The 21,147-nt window shown below is 42.5% G+C and overlaps 1 protein-coding gene across 3 annotated transcripts in view; it reads left to right on the top strand.

Annotated features, from left to right (window-relative positions):
• The window catches only part of LOC123761060 (palmitoyltransferase ZDHHC22), a 75,669-nt gene extending 54,751 nt beyond the window's left edge, over positions 1-20,918 (top strand). For all 3 annotated transcript variants that reach the window (XM_069339341.1, XM_045746944.2, XM_045746943.2), the window contains one exon: positions 1,435-20,918. In XM_069339341.1, the coding sequence (XP_069195442.1) occupies positions 1,435-1,572 (138 nt within the window). In that variant the 3' untranslated portion in view covers positions 1,573-20,918. The remainder of the gene's footprint in view (positions 1-1,434) is intronic.
• Positions 20,919-21,147: the final 229 nt, after the last annotated feature.

Genomic DNA, 21,147 nt, shown 5'->3' with positions numbered 1-21,147 from the left:
GTACCCAGGAGTTAAGCAAAAAGAAACCACATAGACAGAGGCTATCCACAATATTGTTGGTACCGTAATAACATTTGATTGATTTAGTTGGGGATTCAAACTCAGTCCTACAAAAGACAAGACTTATTTGAGGAAACAAACCGGGATCCTCACAGGGGTTTCTGAAGTACAGTACCTGTACATTACTCAACTGAGGCTTTAAACCTTCAGTGGAGCACTGTTATGGCATCTAGTAGCATTCGTCCCCTTCATTCATGTCCATATAAGATGTAATCCACAATGTAATGGGTAATAACATTTCATTCACCTAGATTGTCAGGGATTTGAACCCGAGCCTGAAAAATGAGGCACATTAACTGTGTCACACTTTACAGAACATCACTTGCTAATCAAGTTGCTAAGCACTGCCTGGTACTGATTTGACTTGAAAGTAGCCATCCCAGATGCAGTAACACACTAACATCAGAGGAAATATCTCTGGTGGTTATTGGTCTTTCTCACTGGGCATCAGAGAAGAGAACGCTGAAACATTGCCAAAGTGGATCAGTAAAATCAGAAACACACAATTGAGCAGAAATCATGTGGGATCAGAGATCTACCCACTATTGGTAGGTACATAACAAAAATAATGAGACAGGCATCTAAGACCCCACAACCTCCCTCCCAAATAATGTTTGGCATCACCAAATCCCTGGTCACCACCAGGTAGCAACTTGATTTGATCAAGAACCCAGAAAAGGCAACTTTTTGCCTTTTTTATTTATGTAAAAATAGAGTTTAAAAATGTTCTATAGAACAAATCCTTATGTTGGACAATTCCCTAAAGATAGCCATTACTTATCTTAATAGACATTAGTTTGTCTTCGGCAGGATACTAGAAAGCTGTTCTTGTTCTAATCAGGCAAGAGAGTGAGGTGCTTGCCTTTTTCTGGGTTCTTGATCAAATCAAGATGCTACCTGGTGGTGACCAGGGATTTGGTGATGCCAAACATTATTTGGGAGGGAGGTTGTGGGGTCTTAGATGCCTGTCTCATTATTTTTGTTATGTACCTACCAATAGTGGGTAGATCTCTGATTCCACATGATTTCTGCTCAATTGAGGGGGCAAGGCAATTCGCAGTGATTCTTTGTTCGCTGTGTGCCAAGACAGTTGTTAGGAGCTTGGTGTGTTCATTATGACCTAAGCTCAAAGAAGCTACTGATAGAGCTAGACCCAAAACAATATAAATATGCAATGAAATAGATACATATGATGAAATAAAGTATTAAAGCTTTAATATAAACAGTGTCACACAAATGTTGGAAATTATATTTTGCAAAATGAGATGTGTTACAAGCAAATTTGAAATGTGTAATGTATATTTTGAGTTTGAAATTTTAGCTTGCATGCATTTTAAATTGGGTTTCTCTTTTATTTATTTTTTCATATTATAGGGTCTGCTCATGGTACACCGATCAGCATTTCACAACTTTCTTCACGTGTTTGGCCGATATTGGATTCTTCACATTCTGATTCCCTTTCCACGGCGACACACTGTTACTGATCCTCGAAGCTTTCTCAAAATTGTTTGAGAAAGAAAGACAAAAATTGTGAGCGTAGAAGTGTGAGCAGCTTATTAAGGTTTCTCTGAGGTTTCATCTGGCTGTTGTAGAAGCACATTACCAAATATTCAGAAAACCTTAGTTTTGAGGTATTTGAAATCAAATAATAATACCTCTAGTTCTGCTGAATGATGCCGAGTTAGAAAGTCTATGGAGTTTTTAATTAAAACAGTGTCTTAAGCAGGTAAGCTTAGATACAAATTATTTATTTGGTCTATTTACAAAAAATAATCCTCTCAAAACACCCATGCTAGCATTTTTCTGGCACTGATTGATTGAGAGTATCTTCCCTCCATAATGATCTTCCATATAATCTTGGCAGCTGGAAATATATAAACATTAGTGTCTTTATTATTGTTTTTGTATTCTTTAAGCAGGATATTTGTTGTGTATTGATTAGGGATTCAAATTATTTACATTTTTATTACAACAGATGTTAAGGTGAATATTAGTGATCCTTGGAAACAGTGTACACATTAATATGAATTAGTGAGCCATTATCAAAAAGGAAGATTAATGTACTGTATTCTTGTAGTCATATTTTCTTAAAAATGCCCTATACCTGTATATCAATGTTACACATATCATAATGTTAATCAAGGTCTTTGAAGTTAATTTTCAAAGGTATTTTAGTTTACTTTGCTAGTTTAAATATTAATGACTTCGGAAAAGTGTGAGAACATTCATGTCATCTCAGTGAAGTGCACTGAGCCTGTTTTCATACATGAGAGGATGTTTGTGTTGTCCACCTTGAGACTTCTAGAAATGTGCTTATAAGATGGCTACTAAATATTTCAAAATTTATTTTAAAATTAACTGCACTGTGCAAAAAAAATTAATATCACTGAAACATTTTTAAATATTACTGTTAATAAGACTTGTCTTTTGGCTTCCAATTTTTTACATTTTGAGGAACTGTGGAACCATGAGCTACCTAGGCAACACAAATGCATTGTACTGAGGAAAAGAATTAGCATACAAATGTAGTCAACAGTATTGCTTACTCCTTTTTTTTTATGCTTTTTATGGGTACTCCAGTTACTCAATTATGCTTTTATGACTGCTCAGATTACTCATTTGAACTATTATGGGTGCTCATATTACTCATTTGAACTATTATGGGGGCTTACATTTGAGTCTTTATGGGTACTCAACCCCCAGAATACTAGAATGTCCCAAGAAATCAGAGAAGCTTATTACAGTACTCAGTGCTACTAAAATAATACCAAAATGTCTCCTTTATTATCATCTGTGAAAGATATGTAGATAATCCCAATGATAGTTTATATTTTAATCATATTAAATAAGTTGTTTGTGTACATTCCCAAGAGAGATGATATTTTTCATTAGTTAGGGGAGGTTATCTTTAATTAAAAAGTACCCTGTATATGATTTTATTATAAAAAAGGTGAAATGTAGAAGTTTACAACTGGTTTAAGCTTACAAATAAGTAATGTCCAACTTTCTATAGGCTTTATTTGGGGAATTGTTTATAAGAAAATTAAGAAGAATGCAGGAGTGTTTGGTGAATTAAAGAACTTTTTGGTGTCCAGGTGGTTCTGGTGTTCAGAAGGTTCTGTTGTCCAGGAGGTTCTGACATCCAGGAGGTTCTGGTGTCCAGAAGGTTTTGGTGCCCAAGAGGTTGTTCTCCAAAACCTTCTGGCATCCAGGTTCTGGTGTCCAGAAGGTTCTGTTGTCCAGGAGGGTCTGGCATCCAGGAGGTTCTGGTGCCCAGGAGGGTCTGGCATCCAGGAGGTTCTGGCATCCAGGAGGTTCTGGCGTCCAGGAGGGTCTGGCATCCAGGAGGTTCTGGTGCCCAGGAGGGTCTGGCATCCAGGAGGTTCTGGCATCCAGGAGGTTCTGGCGTCCAGGAGGTTCTGGCATCCAGGAGGTTCTGGCATCCAGGAGGTTCTGGCGTCCAGGAGGTTCTGGCGTCCAGGAGGTTCTGGCGTCCAGGAGGTTCTGGCGTCCAGGAGGTTCTGGCGTCCAGGAGGTTCTGGCGTCCAGGAGGTTCTGGCGTCCAGGAGGTTCTGGCGTCCAGGAGGTTCTGGCGTCCAGGAGGTTCTGGCGTCCAGGAGGTTCTGGCGTCCAGGAGGTTCTGGCGTCCAGGAGGTTCTGGCGTCCAGGAGGTTCTGGCGTCCAGGAGGTTCTGGCGTCCAGGAGGTTCTGGCGTCCAGGAGGTTCGAGCGTCCAGGAGGTTTTGGTGCCCAGGAGGTTCTGTTCTCCAGGAGGTTCTGTTCTCCAGGAGGTTTTGATGTTCAGGAGGTCCTGGTGTCCAGGAGTTTTTCATTACCCCAGAGTAACCTTTAATGGTACAGGTATTAGATCTTTTCAGTCTGATGGTCTGCCAGAACGTTTATAAAGAAAATGTTAACTTGAGCTTGATTTCCTGCTATATACTTCAGAATAGTAATTATAATGTACAGAAACATTTGTTACAGTTGTTGCTCTCCATTAGTGTGGTTATTTTATATAGCTGACAGTTTAGGATCAAGTGTAGGGCAAATATCAATATCCAGCATATCATCAACTATTACAGGGGTCAGAAGTCGTGTCCAGTAGGAATACTACAACAATAGCTAACATAAAGTGAAGTTAATTGATTATTCTCAGACACATCATAAAAATTAGAGGTGAAAGAGAAAAGTGCTTAATTTGTAGGTGTAAATTATTAAAACTGTGAGATGAATAATATCTTCAATGCTTAATTAATTATTGCATTAGTCTAAGCAATGCAAGAGTTCAATGTATGATGTAAGTTTTAAATGTTGTATGGTTTACCATGCTTGCACAGTAGCTGGATCTTAGCAATATTAACTGTTAAATATATGGTATTGCTTTAATCAATACAATTAAAATTTGTTGGTATTCAATGGTACATTGATACGTCTCAACACTCCTTCGATGTAACTCCTATGATGACATTTATATTTTAATCTTCAATTTCTTTCCCGTAACTTGAACTGAATTGTTTTTATTAAAGAACTTTAGTATGCAAAATCAATTAACTGTACTATATACAGTGGTACCTTGGAATACGAGTGTCCCTGTATACGAGTTTTTCGGAATACAAGCAGGATTTGCTTGGAAAATTTACTTCGGAATACGAGCGTTGCCTCGGAAGACGAGGGTGTTGATACGCGTACAGGCCGACTAGCGCGTGGTGGCACGGCGATCCCGCCTCAGTTTACCAGTGCCTCGCGCCCAGTGACTATCCCACCTGAATTCTTCACAAGGATTTTTTTTTTTGTTGGATTTTTGGCTATTTGAGCATAAAAGTTGTTGTTATATATCTCGCCATGGGTGTCAAGAAAGCCAGTGGTAAGGTTCAATCTAAGAAAATAGTTGTGAGTAGAGGCAGTAGAGGATGTCCCTTCTTCATTAAGAAAATGTGCGAAGTATGGGAAGAACTGCAAAGTTTTGTTGAAGAAACTCGCCCAGATAGAGCTGTAGCAAGCCGTTGCATTGACCTTTTAAATGACATACTGTAGTAAAATGTGTCTTACTATAGAAAAGTGGTAAAATGTAGGGAAAAACAAGTGTCGTTAGACAGATTCTTAGTAAGACAAGCGAGTCCTAGTGGTATGCAGGCAAAACGTGCCAGAGTGTGCACACCAATGAAGTCCTCACTGCCTGATGTTATAATGGAAGGGGATTCCCTTCCAAACAGTAACACCTCTCCTCCTCCCTCCTCCTCACCATCTTCCATACGCCAACAGCAATCATTAGCAAGTGTAAGTAATAACTTGAACATACTTTTCTAGTGTAGATTTAGATGAATTAGGTATAAAATTTAGTTTGAAGTGAGGTTTTTGGGTAGTCAGGAATGGATTAATTCATTTCCCATTATTTCTTGTGGGGAAATTAGCTTCAGTTTAAGAGTTTTTGGATTACGAGTTCTCCTGGAACGGATTAAACTCTTAAACAGAGGTACCCCTGTATAAGAATGACATTTTACATTAATAATTTCTAAACAAATTATTTGATAAAACATTAACCCTTTAATTGTGCAACACATCATATGATGTGTTGAGTGACTTGCAGTAACTTGCGCTCCACATCATATGATGTTTTGGAGTACGCGCAAGATTTGAAAGGCCCGCGGGGTAGAGGGGGCCTCCATACGCTGCCCAGGGGCTATAGTAAACAGCCGCCATTTTGAAAAAAATGCAGCTCACGCTACCATCGCGTAGAAGGCCTCAGTTACCCAGCAGCCACCACGTCGAGTGCACGACCAAACGCTTCCTGGGCGCGCACCATGCAATCAATCACCCAAGAGCAAATAACCAGTGAATTATTTTCTGATGGTGAGGAAAGTAATTTTGATGACTCTGACATTGATAAAGACTACACACAATTGACCAATGATGATAGCACGGACAGTGAAAATGAGATACAGCCGCCTTCCATGGCGAGGCCTATACACTCACCCATGCCACCTCGCCCAAGTGTCTACTCCAATTCACCCTCAACCACACAGTTCCTGTGCTTATTTAGAGTCTGAAGATATTTTCGGTGACGAGTCAGAGGAAGGTGACTTTTTCTGGTTTTAGTGAAGTGGAGTCAGAACATAGTGTTACCGAGCCTGGTGCCAGTACCAGTGGTGTTACTGGGCGAGAATTTGTCACGTCAGCAGCGTCTCGCCCAGCCAAGTGCCACCGCATGGAACAACATGAGGCACCAAGAGCCTCATGTTCACGTGCTTCCACCTCACGTGCACGTAGCGGCCGTACTGTGTGTAGACGGGCTTCAGCTCCTGGTCCATGGTGTGCAACGCTTCCTCGCCGTGGTGCCCCTGTTGCGCCCCCTGCGTCTCGCAGGACACCAGGTGTACTAGTGTGGAGTGATGGTGCTGGTTTTAATCCTCGAATTCCTGCCTTTGACAATAAAGACGTTGGGATTACAGAGCTTTCCCCTGATAATGGAGAGGATATGAGTGAATTGGATTATTTTACAGCATTCTATGATGAGCCGCTCATGGAATATATTGTACACCAAACAAACTTTCATGCGGCTCATCTCATTAGAAGAGAGATAACAGAATGTTCACGATTGCAATGTTGGAAAACCACCAATGTAGGTGAAATGTATGTGTTTTTAGCAATATGTATGTTGATGAAGCACTGTGTCAAACATGCTATCACAGATTACTGGAGCAAAGATCTGACTATTCCAACACCTTTCTTCGGGAAATATATGTCCCGAGACAGATTTCAGATACTCCTCAGGTGTCTGCATTTTGCAAGTAATGAGGACCGGACAGAGGATGATAGACTTTGGGAAGTCAGGCACTATATGAATGAAGTGATTGAAAAATTCAGAGATTTTTACGTACCAGCACAGAAGCTGATGATTGACGAATCCCTTGTACTTTTCAAAGGACGTGTTTCATTCAAGCAGTATATTCCCTCCAAACGAAACAGATTTGGATTGAAATGCTTTGTACTGTGTGACTGTGAAACAGGATACGTGTTACACATGATTCTGTATTCAGCTAGCGATGTAGACATTCCCGGTAACGACGAACATGGTTTCTCGGGTAGTGTGGTGAAGTCACTGATGGCACCATGGATGAACAAGGGCCACATCTTATACACAGATAATTACTATACAAGTCCATTGCTAACTATCTTGAGGTTATCTTGAGATGATTTTGAGGCTTTTTAGTGTCCCCGCGGCCCGGTCCTCGACCAGGCCTCCACCCCCAGGAAGCAGCCGGTGACAGCTGACTAACACCCAGGTACCTATTTTACTGCTAGGTAACAGGTAGGTGCTAGAAACAGTAGCTACGTTCTTGATTGAAAATAGAACCTGATTGGTTGGCACAGTAAAGGCACGAAGAAGGGAAATGCCAGTGTTTGACAGTGGACTTGCAGTTGGTGAGTGCCAGCTACGGAAATGTGATCAAATACTCTCTGTACGGTGGAAAGACAAGGGAGAAGTGAACCTGCTGACAACCGTTCATGAGGGTAAACAGTGGCAAGGTGCACCGTGTAACGAAAGAACGAGTATATAAGCCAGATTGTGTTCTTGACTACAATATCAACATGCGTTTGATTGACAAGGCTGACATGATGGTTGGCACTATTGAGTGTGTGCGGAAAACATTGAAATGGACGAAAAAAGTGTTTTTCCATCTTGTTGACATGAGCATGTTGAACTGCTATAATATGTATCTGGTGAAAACTGGAAGTAAACCTACTTTCCGTGCATTTGCTTTTACACTTGCAATACAGTTACTGTATTAGCAAAGTTTGGTAAAGATGTCCCTGGCTTACAAAGACCAATCATGAACCCAGTGTTGCAGCTTGCTGCAACACCCAGGCTCGCTCACATGGATGCCTTTCAGCAACACAGACTAAAAAATTTGCCACCAGCTGGAAAGCGTGCAATAGGCCAACGTGAATGCCTAGTATGTAAAACAACAAAAAGGAGAGAACAGAAACGTAAAATGGTGCAAACATGGTGTGAAGGGTGTGCAGTTCCATTGTGTGCTGTTGACTGCTTCAACGACTACCACTCACTCCAAGAATTCTAAATGTGCAATAATAGTGCAAAAACCTGTACATAGTGCATGCTTGTGTGTGCATATAAAATAATGAACATTCTGATTACATAATATAATGGCGTAATGGAAAACATTTGTGTGCGCATGTGTATACTCGATGTATGCAACATTTATTGACAATAACTGTGATGTAACATTATGTGCAACACAATTAGTGACTAATATTGCAAATAAAATAGGCCTAGACACTGTAAATGATGATGCGAAAATAAATTCGTGGCAACTCTGGCTGCTTGAAGACAGTGCGCGATGCCTCTGGGATGCACCGTGCATGAGCAAACATACAAATAGTGACGTCATCGCCCATCTTGTCGGCTCAATTACGTCGCTGGTAAGTACAATTTTTTTTTTTTTTTTTTCCTGTGATCAGGGAACACGACTTAACAGGTAAGGAAGAAAAAAGTTTTTTTTTTTGTATGTGCCTGTGGGTGACAAATGTTAAATAGGCCGGAGCCATACAAGGGTTAATGCATTTATTTATATATTGTTATTTAATTTTATTTGCTTAAATATTTATTTTTATCTCCAGAGTTATTTCTAGTTTTGTATTGAACTTTGAATTTATGAACAATTGTTGCTGTATGTACAGAATACTCTTTTCTCCTGTGTTTTCTATCTTTGTAATATAAGGCTGGTTATGTCAGTGGCATACATGGATAGAATATGTTTTACAATATTTCTTTATACATGGTTAAAATCACACATTTACCCACATATACCCCCCAAAAAAATATATCTTGAATTTATGAAACTTGGTTTCAGATTTGTTAAATGTAATTTCTCACCTGTGTATGTAATAGGTATCTCTTCTAATGACACCTGATGATAGTGTATATTTGTATTAATATCTTCCTCAAGGTTTCAATTTTATATCTTAAGAATGCCTCTCATATTCACCTCAAATGTAAGTTTTTTTTAGTTTGAGCCAAAAAAAAAAAGATAACTCCTATTGAAATTAACCCTCAAACCGCGCATATCATATATAAATGATATCAGTGACAAAACCGAAACCGCGCACATCATTTATATATGATTTTGTGTCTAGCGCTATAATTTAAACGCCCCGCCTGGGATAGGGGCAGCTAGAGTACAGCCATGACCGATAGTTGCCAGATGACACCTAGAAAAAAAATCCAGGCCAACATTCTTGGGTGTTACAGCGTCAGTATTGAGCAAGCCACCAAGGCTGGCGCACGCAGCACGAGCTCACAGCACCGCTGTTCAGCTTGTGACCACAGAATCGCCTACAAATACCATAATATAAATGATACTGCTATTATTTAGCAGTGATAGTATTACTGAAGCCCCCTGACTGTGATAAAACTGACCAGGATTTTGATAATAGCAGGATTGTGGTGATATTTAGCGCTGTGCTCCATGGAGGGAGGAGTAAGGCTGTGGGAGGGAGGGTTGTGGCGTCGTCTACTGACTGTGTGTGGCCACCATTTATTGACTGCACTCACCATACCAGCTTAGTGGTTCGCTATGGTGAACACAAATGTAGATACTTATATATAACGTGTGTATAGTGTGAGATAACAGCGAGAGGAGAAGGTTGGGAGCCGCCATTTTCACGACGCTCGACTTGGCATGGTGTTTACTGATGTAATAACCCACCTTGTAATATATCGACCGCGCACCCCGCTACTACCACTGAGCTAACCGTGCAATCTCCGCTCTTTCTATGGTAATAACAGATGCTATCGATCATGTAAGATGTTAACACTCGGGCCGTCATACGAAGACGTAAACCAGTAAACAGAAGAGAGAGAGCGAGAGAGGAAGAGTGAGGCAGAGTGAGAACGAGAGCAAGGGAGGGAGAACGAGAGCAAGGGAGGGAGAACGAGAGCAAGGGAGGGAGAACGAGAGCAAGGGAGGGAGAACGAGAGCAAGGGAGGGAGAACGAGAGCAAGGGAGGGAGAACGAGAGCAAGGGAGGGAGAACGAGAGCAAGGGAGGGAGAACGAGAGCGAGTGAGGGCGAGGGAGAGTGAGACAGAAAGATAGAGATAATCGTAGTCACAGCCTATCGTATGAGTTACCGAGTGACGCTGCCACCACCCTGAGTTACCGGACAGGGGACTGGAGTGAGAGTCGTAGGTCTTGCAGATGGAATAACCTACCAGGACAGGTGTAGGGGACAATTGAACGGTACAAGGATCCTGGCCTGACACTCGAATAATCCTGACTACTTGGGAACTATAGTGTACACAAGAATAAGGCGGGACACACCCAATACTAACACCTCAACACGGAAGACGAACGGGGGAGGAGTACTGGATAATTAAGAACACTAGGTCACTGGGGCAAAGGGGACGGTAGGCCCAATATCACTAAGACAAGGAACCATTAATACACATTTTATAACACTTAATATATGACTTTATTTGAAATAATTAAATAAGACACTCCCTAACTATATTCCCTACTAGAGGCCAAGGGTACTGAATGAGGTGCTTTAGTACAAGAGAGCCGTACTTACTCGTATGTTGTTCCACAGTTTTCCTGGAGATGATGTTCCTTCCCCGAGTCCACACACACACACCTCCCTACTGGGCTGCGCCCACTCTACTGTCTGTCCCATGATCTCCTGCTCCTCAGCTGAACATGAGGGTTTTACATTTGATGTTTAGGGGTTAATCCCTGAAGATTATCATGACGGCATCAACTCTGACCTCTTCGTGATTCGATGACCGTTGACCTGACTCTATGGCTAACTTGTACAGAGGTGTAACTTTTACATTGTCTGCTGCCGCCTGACTGGCGCCCGTGGTTTGTTCATCCTCCACGTGGCTTGTTCATGCTGTTATGATGTTCATGTACTATGTACTGCTCTCTTGTTACACTGATGGCCACTATGGTCTTTGGGCACCATACCAGCTTATTTGTACAGGTATGGTGAATAAAACAGGTAGATACTTATATATAATGTGTGTATATAGCGTAATAACACCACAAACAATATTGTTGGAGGACAAATATTAGTGCGTCTGGCCTTGAGGGCGGCCACCAATCAGGTGACTTTGTGAGTAGCTACGTCTTTGTGCCTTTACTCACCATACAAGCTTAGATATACAGTTATGGTGAACAAAACATGTAAATACGTATATATAATGTCTGTGTATAGTGAATAAATATAAAAACAGTATTGTGGGAGGTGAATGAGGGTGAGTGAGGTGGTGTTGAGGGAGGGAGTGGCAGTGAGTGGCTCGCTGGTGTTTAGCGGTCACTCCTCGTTGCTTTTTGACTCACAAGACCAACTTAGTAGTTCATTATGGTGTACGTCTGTGTATAGTGATTAAATACAAAAACAGTATTGTGGGAGGTGAATGAGGGTGAGTGAGGTGGTGGTGAGGGAGGGAGTGGCAGTGAGTGGCTTGCTGGTGTTTGGCGGTCACTCCTCGTTGCTTTTTGACTCACAAGACCAACTTAGTAGTTCGTTATGGTGTACAAAACCTGCAGATACTTATATATAACCTGTGTATATAGTGTAACAACAGCAAAACTATTTGTTTATTGTTTTATGAACATAATAATTGAATCACTAATATGCACACCATAATTTTGAGTACAGCGATGGTTCACACATTTTATAATATAAATATACCACAATTCACTGTATGGAATAATATTACTGCAAAAAACTAAGAAAAAATCAGAGACATTGAAATAATTAGGTAATAATATATTTGTGGCAACTGCCGTCTGACAGCTCGGGCGGAGTAGACCTCGTCTGGGGAAAGCTCTGCCAACGCCCCTTTTTTGCCACACTTCCCTACCCTATTGCGGCTAAAATATGCCACCTACGATTTTTTTTGTTATTTTTTCCGTGATCAGGGAACAAAAATGAACACTTCTATAAGACGAAAGAATTTCTTTTAATTTTTTTTTTTTGTTGTGCCTGTGGGTGTGAATTCCATTTGGGCCCCTAGCAGTTTGAGGGTTAAGAAATGTAGCTTCATAGAATTTTTATTTTTTTGCACTATCCTTAGAAAGCCATATTGCAGTAACACCTCGGCTCGGTAATGACGCAGCATTGCATCGTTCTTTTACATGGGGGTAGTCCGGTAACGACTCAGCATTGCGTCATTTCCGGGGGCAAATTGGTGGCGGCTTCGGGAGGGGCGCGTCGCGGTTTTGGACATTATATGCATATACACCTGTATGGAATTTCATTGCAAATACATTGATACCAAAATGAAAGACCTAGGATCAGTATTGAGGTAACAAAATTGAAAAGAGTATACCCATTTTATTCTCTGTATTATCGCTCACTGCGGTAATGCACTGCCACGCTTTCTGTTTGCTGTGGGTGGGACGCCGGGCTTTTGGACTTTATATTTGCATATACTCCTGTAGGGAATTCTATTGTGAACAGAATGATACCAAAATGAAAGACCTAGGACGAGAATTGAGATGTCTAAAGTGAAGAGAGCGTACACATTGTTCTTGCGCGCTCCCGGGTAACACGTTCTCACTTTCTCGCCTGGCTTTTGGGCTTATATGCATATAGTCTTGTAGAGAATTCTATTGCGAACACATTGATACCAAATTGAAAAACCTAGGACGAGAATTGAGGTAACAAAGTTGAAAAGATTAGTCACTTTTCAGAATTACCGCGCACTCCCGCGGAATGCCCAAACCCACCCGGAGTAGTGCGGTGCACGTGCGGCCAAAGCATCAAAGTGTTAACTTGAAATCTACAGCACCTACAAATGAAAATGAAACTAAGGGATCTTTTGTCTCTAGGAAAGTTATGTAGTAGCAATTGATTTATTATATATATACATCCAAAACATGGATACATGTAGATACTGTAAAGGCATTATATTATGTTTACCCTATTTCATGGGGTGAAGAGGCATTAACCCCAAGAGAAAAGGAACTAATATAGATTATAAGTGCTAAATTGTAAGATGATTATAAATATTACAGTACTTGTCCATTCATTACAGTATATCATTCACAATCTTGGTTATAGCATCACAAAAAAAAACCTCTACCATACTCCAGTAGTCATCCACTGCTTCACACACACTACTGCTTCATAAGGCCAGGTGTGCAATGCTCCTCATGAATTGCTGTGTTTGATTGTCACACACAACATATCACCTGCCCAACAACCTTGAACACAACACCTGCCCAACAACCATTATTTATCTGATTTACCTGAGGGCCACTAACACGAGTGGCCTCGATGAGAACAGGAAGCCGGTGGCTTGTCGAAGGTCCCCCCCATCTGCCTTGATCCTTTCCAGGTGTATTTTAAAACCTAACAAAGTTTTGCCAATTGCAGCTTCGGCAGGTAGGCAGTTCCATGGTTTTATAACCCTGTGGGTGAAAAAGCATCTCCTGTTCTCAGTCCTACATTGAGGTTTGTTGAGATTGAAACCATTGCTTCATGTTTGTTACATCTGACCTTTTATAGAACTTGTCAGGATCATCATCCTCCAATTTGTTCAGCATTTTTTAAAGTTTCAATGGATCTGCCTTATCATGCCTGTTTTACAGTGTTGTTAGGCCTGAGGCTCTCTACCGTTCCTGATACGAGAGATGACTTAGGTCTGAAATGACTTTTGTTGCCCGATGTTGCATTTTCTCCAGAGCAGCTATGTCCTTATGAAGATGAGGCCTCCAAATTATACTCAGTACATCATTCATTCTCTCTCTCACTCTTGATGTCCATATTGTTAATTATATGTTCAGAAACAAACTAATTTTTTGTTATTATACATGTTATTATTTTTGTTATGAGGTTTGCTTGGCACAAGGAACAAGTAATGTCTTCCTTGATCAGCTGAAGTAAAAAAAATTATTTATTTTTTAAAAAGAACCTGAATTCATTTGTGTTTTGAAGGTACAAAATAGGTACAACACAAAACCACCTTAGCTGTGAAGTATATATATATATATATTTTTTATTATTTTTAGATATGCATTTGTAGGCCTACATACAGTGTGTTAACAGACTGCAATGGTGCAGTCATGTAATCATCTCTTATTTGAAGTGAACATTACATGTTACAATAATTTTCAGCATTAACATATCAAAATATTCTCATACCCACATTATTATATTATAGCTGCCGTAATTTGAAACAAAAGTATCCTTATGTAGACTGTTGTGACATTTCCTATCATGGCCTTGTGACATTTCCTATCATGGCCTTTGCATGGAAAATAGTACAGCTATCTAAAAGCAGGAAGGTAAAATTCTTTGGAGAAGTGATTCTTTAAGAGAAATAATTAAACTTAACTTCCTACAGTTATGTGATGAAATAAGCATAAATTTATATTTTTATCATTTTCATGGGCCACATTAACTGTTAACTATATTTTATTTATGCATATCCTTAATTGAACCCGAATGACATGACTGGTACCATAGTACAGTGCTTTTATAGTGTAAAATTAACTACAAATATTTTTTCCTTGATTTCCATTTTTTATTTAATTATTGTTTGTATTGTTATTATAAATGAATTTATAAATTACTATCATGACTTAATTTAAAATTAAAAACATTGAATTTCTAGGGGTTGCCCCTTCGGCTTCCCGAAGTTATCTGGGCTGATACAGAGTATTAACTTTGGGCATCAGTTAATGTACATAGAGTTCTAGGCCTACCGGGGACCAACGAGCTAGAACCTGGCCCCCTCAGAGAGGCACGAGGAGCAATGGCTTATAGACACACCTTGTATATAATTTTTGAAGTACTCTATGTCTACCATCGACCGAGTCGGGCACCCAGAAAGATAAGGCCCCAAAACACCCCCCCCATTCTGGTTAAGAATGGCTATTAAAGCCAAACAGTTGGATAGAACTCTCCATGAAGAAAAGAAACGAGCATGACATCATCTCGTTACCAATGCGCCGCTGTCTATGCAACTCCCCCTCCCCAGTAGGGGAAAGGGGAAGCCACAAACCCTCCGCCGGCTACCCAATCCTGCCATTTCTTTGCTGATGTCGGTGGGCTTCATTTGTGTACCTCTAGCTCCAGATGTCTTCTCTGATTGTTGCTAAATATTTGGTGGTGTGCGAGCTGGGAGTATATTCACAAGTACTGGGGCTGAATGCACTTAGGGTCCCCTTCCCTAAGTGCCCTGTAAGTATTGCCCTTGGGGCTTGTGGCCTCCTTTCACAAGTCACCTTAGGAGCCAACCTCGTTGTGTCATTTACTGCTCGGTACTTGTCCGCTCTTAAAGTCAGCTGGGGGGGTTTCTTGCTCCTCTGTTTGTCTCTAGGTAGGGGATAGTATTCATCACTGGTAGGAGCGCAGGGTATTTATGCAGCTAGTTGTCACCTCACATTGCGGCCGGCTCTGCATCCTCTGGGTATGCTGTCCTCTTGCACGATTTTTTTGTATCTTTTTGTTCCTTTGCTTTGACGGACATAGGGTATGACCCAACCTAAAGGGTCTGCCTTTAGGTTGGGTCATACCCTATATCTATATCTTTACTTCGGTGGTAACCCCGCTAAGCCCCCGTGAGCGTACACGTCCCCGGGGGTGCAGTCTTAGAAGTTTGTTTGATAGTTCTGGGAGCCGATTAGTAGTCCCCTGCCAGGGCTTCCCTTAGTGGAGATTGAAAAGCCAAGGCCCTGGGAAACCCCCATGGGGGCTCTTTGATCCGATGAATGTGTCCCCTTGAGCCTCCTCTCACTTTGTGCGAGTTTGAAGGTTGCTTTGTCCCCTTGTCTCCAGGGGACACTCACTGTTTCTGCCTCCGTCATGCTGTCTGCTGGGTTGGTGACACCTACTACCCAGAGCCCTGCGAGCTCTATTGCTTGTTGGTGACTCAGGTTTCCCGGACCTCTGATTTGGGTGTTCGGGTACAGGCGGCTGAGTCGTTGCAATCTTGGTTTCGGTTGCTTCGATGTGCTTGGTTGGTTGCTAACCCAGAAGCCTCGAGACTGTCTCGTTTTGAGTTTAGAGACCAGGACTTTGGGGTTTTGGTCACTTCGACCTTGGTTCCATCCATGCCCCCTCGTTTTCCCCTTCTGTGGTTCATTCTGCTCCACCCCCCTCCCCCTGGTTCAGGCTCCAAAGCATCTGAGGGAGGGTTTTGGAGTCAGTCCAGGGTTTAGATGGTGTGGAGACTCAGGCGGTCTCGGAGACTGACCCTTCTAGGCAGGCGACAGAGGCATTCGAGCGGGATCCTCCTGCCGACACATCTGGGTCTAACCAGTGGGCTCCCTTTATTCCTGCTTGTACAGCTGCTCCGGCTTCTTGTGAGGCCAGGGTCTTGGAGGACAGCTCGTCCCCGGGGCCTGCGATGGGGGCCCTTGGGGCTGGGGAGGGATTGACTTGGGGGCCTTGGGGCCTGATGGACTCTGCTTGGGGTTTTGTTCCTTCCCAGCAGGGCTTGTTGTTACAGGCAGGGTTTTTTTTTCCTTTTCCCCGTTCTGCGTATGACTTGGATATGGTGTTGGTCCCTCCACGGGTTCGGTTCCGGGTCCCTTCGGGTTCGTCGGTCCCGTCCTTCTGGAGGTTTTCGGCTTCCCGCATCCTGGTGCATGAGGTGCGGGCAGCCATAGCGTCTTACCTCCTGCGTGACTCTGATTATGCCTCTTTGATGAATCTTGCTTCTTTCAGTTTTGGGGCTTCCTCCCATTTTTTGGGGGGGGGGGGGTTCTTACTGGAAGGGTTGTGCCAGGGCTCGCGGTTCCTTCTGTTGTGGTAGGCAAGTGGTGCCAGTTTCAGGGCAGGTGTCACCTCCGGATCCTCCTTCTTCTGGTCGGCACGGTGATCACTCTGTTCGGAAGTCGGATTCCCGTAAGGGGTGCCGGCCCTTTTGTGGTTCGCCCCATTGACAGGGAGGTGGAGGAGGGGAGGCTCACGCTGTTTGGTCATGCCTGGTCTCACAATTTTTGGGCTTTTTGGGTGATTTCCGATGACCTGCGGTGGTGTTGGTTGGCTCCTCCTCCCTGGGGTTTGCCCCAAACCTGGGGGGTTTGGGGCTGGCAGAGCAGGTCTCTTCGCCTGCGCTCTGTCAGGTCAACTCGGAGTGGGTGCGCTTGGGCGTAGTCGAAATGACTACGTCTTTCTGGTGGGTTTCCCGCCTGTTTCCAGTCTCGAAACGGGACTGTACGGACCTGCGGTTCATTCTGGACTTGTCTCGTCTGAACCACTGGGTCTTTTGCCCCTCGTTTCGGATAACTACTGTCCCAGGTCCGGCTTCTCTTGGATGGTATCCCTGGACCTCAGGGGCGTGTATTGGCATGTCCCGATTCATCCGGGGTTTATTGACTGGCTCGGTTTTGTTGTGGGGCATCAAGAGTACCGCTTTCATTGCCTTCCATTTGGCTTGAATATGGCACGTTACATGTTTACACGCCTCACCCGGGTCGTGGTGGATCGATTGCGTCTGATAGGGGGTTCGTGTCCTTGCCTACCTGAACGACTGGCTGGTGTTGGCTCCCAGTCGGTCCATGTCTGCTAGCCAGGGATTTGTTTGTTTCCCAGCTAGCTGGGTTCAGGTTCTTGGTGAACTGGAGGAAGTCCCATCTGGTTCCCTCTCAGGTTCGGTCTTGGCTGGGTCTTGTGTGGGATTCTCAGACCACTTCCTTGTCTCTCCCCTCGAAGTTCCTCTTTTGCCTGCAGTCCCGTCTTCGCCTGTTTCTGGGGGCTCTCGGGCCACCTGCTAGTTGCTCGAGGGTTTGTGCTGGAACTTGAACTTTGCCATGTTGGTCTACCTGCCAGGTCGGGTGTGGTTTCATTGGTTGTTCTGGTTCCTTCCGGGCCATCCCCTCCACCTCTCTTGTGATCGCTGGGTCCGGTCTCTTTGAGCCTTGCGCCAGTTGCTGCATCACCTGCTTCCTCTTTTGGTTTTTCGGGGTTCAGTGCCCTGGCGCCTCCCTGAGCCCTCTCTTGACGTTTTCATGGACGCATCATCTCTTGGCTGGGGTTTTGTGACCAGTGCGCACCAGTCCGGCTAGAGGTGGTGGGGTCTGTCCTTCCGTCAGGTCCACAGTACGGTGCAAGAGTTCATGGCGGTGTGGTTATCACTATGGAGGGTTCGGGTCACTCGCGGATCGATGCTCCGGCTCCATTCGGACTGCTCTCGGGTGGTTCATTGTCTGAACCGAGGGGGTTCTGTGTGGTCCTTGGATCTTTGGGGCTGGTTGCTTCGGGTGACTCGTCTGCTGAGTTCTTGGGGTTTGGCTCTCCTGGCTGTTCATGTTCAGGGAGTGTCCAACGTCCTGGTGGACGGCCTGTCTCGGTTCATTCCCCTGTCCACGGAATGGACGGTCGACGCCGACTCATTTCATTGGCTCTGCCAGATGTTCGGGCTCCTGGAGGTGGACCTCTTCGCGTCAGCTTGGTCGCGGCGCGTTCCGTTGAATGTGGCGCCTATACCTCTTACGTTACCTATACCTCTTTCCTCCGGTTCCACTGTTGCTCCAGGTCCTAGCTCGCTTGGAGACTTACCAGGGAAGAGTAGTCCTTCTGGCTCCTTGGTGGCCAGCCCAGCCCTGGTTTCAGCTGCTGCTTGCCCGGTGTCCGAATCTGGAGAGTTTCGCGTGGCTCCGCCTATTTCAGCAGATCGGTTAATTCCGTTATGTGGCTGGTTCGATCTTCTCGAGTCTTCGCGTCTGGTCTTTCTGACTCGAGTCTATCACCACTTGTATGGTGACGAGGTGGCTTCTTTGATGGTGTCCCACCTGCGGGCTTCGTCTCGGCGACAGTATGAAATTTCTTGGTGGTCCTTCAGGTTCTTTCTGACCCTTTGTCTTATCTTGTCCTTTCTTTCGTGGTTGTTTCAGGACCATCATCTTATTCTGAACACTCGCCTCGTATCGTGCGGCATTGGTGGAGCCGCTGCAGCTGGCGTTGGGCGTTGATGTTACTTCGGCGCCATTCTGTAAGCTGTCTCGGGCGTTGTTTCACCTCCGGGCTGCTCATGTGCCGCCTGAGCCGTCCTGGTCTTTGTATTGGTGCTCTCCTTTCTCTCTCCCCCTCGGTTTGTGGTGGCCCCTTCGGTTCGAGTGGTTATTTATAGGCCCCCCTTCCCCCTTCGATTATTAGCCATATAGATATTTATATGCTGTATTATATAAATAGCTTTGTAATATATATTAAACTTCTGATAAATATCTATATGGTTAATAATTTGCTTCTTATAGAAAAGGTTAGTTGGTCTTAGTCCAATAGGGAAATGTTATTAAAGTCATGATAATGACAAATAATTACAAAAAATTTTGAAACCTAAAATACTTGAATTGCAGTAGTAAAATACAGAGGTTTATGTACTGTAAGGTGTATTTATAACTGCCATGCAGACCACATTGTTATGAAGCATAGAATTGTAAGCATTGAGAATAGTCTTATAAGCATGCTAAAAAACACTTCACCTAATTGTACTGGCCTAATTGTGCTTGCGGGGGTTGAGCTTTGGCTCTTTGGTCCCGCCTCTCAACTGTCAATCAACTGGTGTACAGATTCCTGAGCCTACTGGGCTCTATTCACTTTGCACACATGCACTGCAATTATCTTAGGTGTTAATAGAATAAAATGTTCTAATATTTATCTGCACACTAATCATAATATATCATAAGATAATAATATGTAGAATCTTGATGGTCTAGTTCTTTTGTACTTTAATGAGTATTCTTTAATGAAAATGTGAATTGATTATGTTGGCTAACTACAGTATATAACTGTTGTATTAAGGTTTGTTCCAAGTCTAATGTGGTGACAACACTTGCTGAAGGGATCTATATCATGCTAAATTTTCAGTAAAGGAAATAATGCTGTTATCATATCATTAACATCACACACACATTTACTTTCAGCCTTATTGTGTGTAGTATTTTTTTATTTTAACAGATGATATAAGTAGAGTAATGAAACACACTAAGAGGTCTGCTTAAATTTAATATTAAATTCAATTTGTTGTGTAGTTTGGGACCCTACCTTAGCAAGTGAGGAAATAAACAATGACTCCATCATGTCATAGGAAAGTGAAGTTAGATTGGAATATTCTTTTTGCCTTATACTGTATAATGAATTTTAGGTATTGCTGTGTGTGCTTATAGTTATCCAAACACAGGGAATATATAGTTGTTTCATTGTGCATTTGGTGTCACTAAGGTTTTATGTTCTCTAATAAGGGATACATCTTGCTCACTTCTTCAGTGAATATTTTCCTTATTATTCTCAAAACACCTGCTTGACTCCCTCCTAATGTCACAAACTTGTATATCCTAAATTTCTAAGTGAAGCATTTCCAACGTTACTGTGATAATTTTCATATCATTCCTTCAAACATATTGTATATAAAATATTAGTTTTTGAAGCTATAATTGTTTGCAATAAATTTATTTGCTAGAATTTATTTCCAGAAAAGATAAGATGTATTATGGATTTACATATTTTTGTGAATAAATTGCATAGCTTATTCACATACTGTACTATTTACAGTCAGGTATAAGTATGTGTAATGCCACCTGAAACTGTTTATTCTTGCTGGCACTGGTGCTTCTTTTCTTACATTATATCTGCTAATGTTGGCTTTTGACTGTGCTTATTACATGCTCTCTGTTGATAATGTGTTGATTGATGATATTGACACTTAAACCTCCTGTAATCAAGGCAAATTTAACAAAATATTTTTGGTATTCTGCACATCATGTTGATATTGTACAAAATTCACCCTCATTCCATGATGTAAACCTAACCCCTTTGCTGTTACAGGAGAAATTGATGTGTTTAGCCATGTACTTCACAAGATAAATTTTGGTATTTCTTCACTATTTTGTTGTTCATAGCCTCTTCTGCTTCTTGCTCTAAATGGGTTAACAGCATAAATGCAAAATACCATATTGATACTTGCACTTAAGTGTTAAATATACTTTCTTTGAATCTAAATTAAGTACTAGATAGAATTAATATAAAGAAATTGTCAAATGAAGAAGAAAAAAAAGTCAGATATCTATCATATTAACCCCTGCACTGGGCACCTTTTAAAATGACATTCCC

The sequence above is a fragment of the Procambarus clarkii genome, chromosome 41 (genome assembly GCF_040958095.1).
Source record: "Procambarus clarkii isolate CNS0578487 chromosome 41, FALCON_Pclarkii_2.0, whole genome shotgun sequence".
Lineage (NCBI taxonomy): Eukaryota > Metazoa > Arthropoda > Malacostraca > Decapoda > Cambaridae > Procambarus > Procambarus clarkii.
This window is presented reverse-complemented; position numbering and strand designations above follow the sequence as displayed.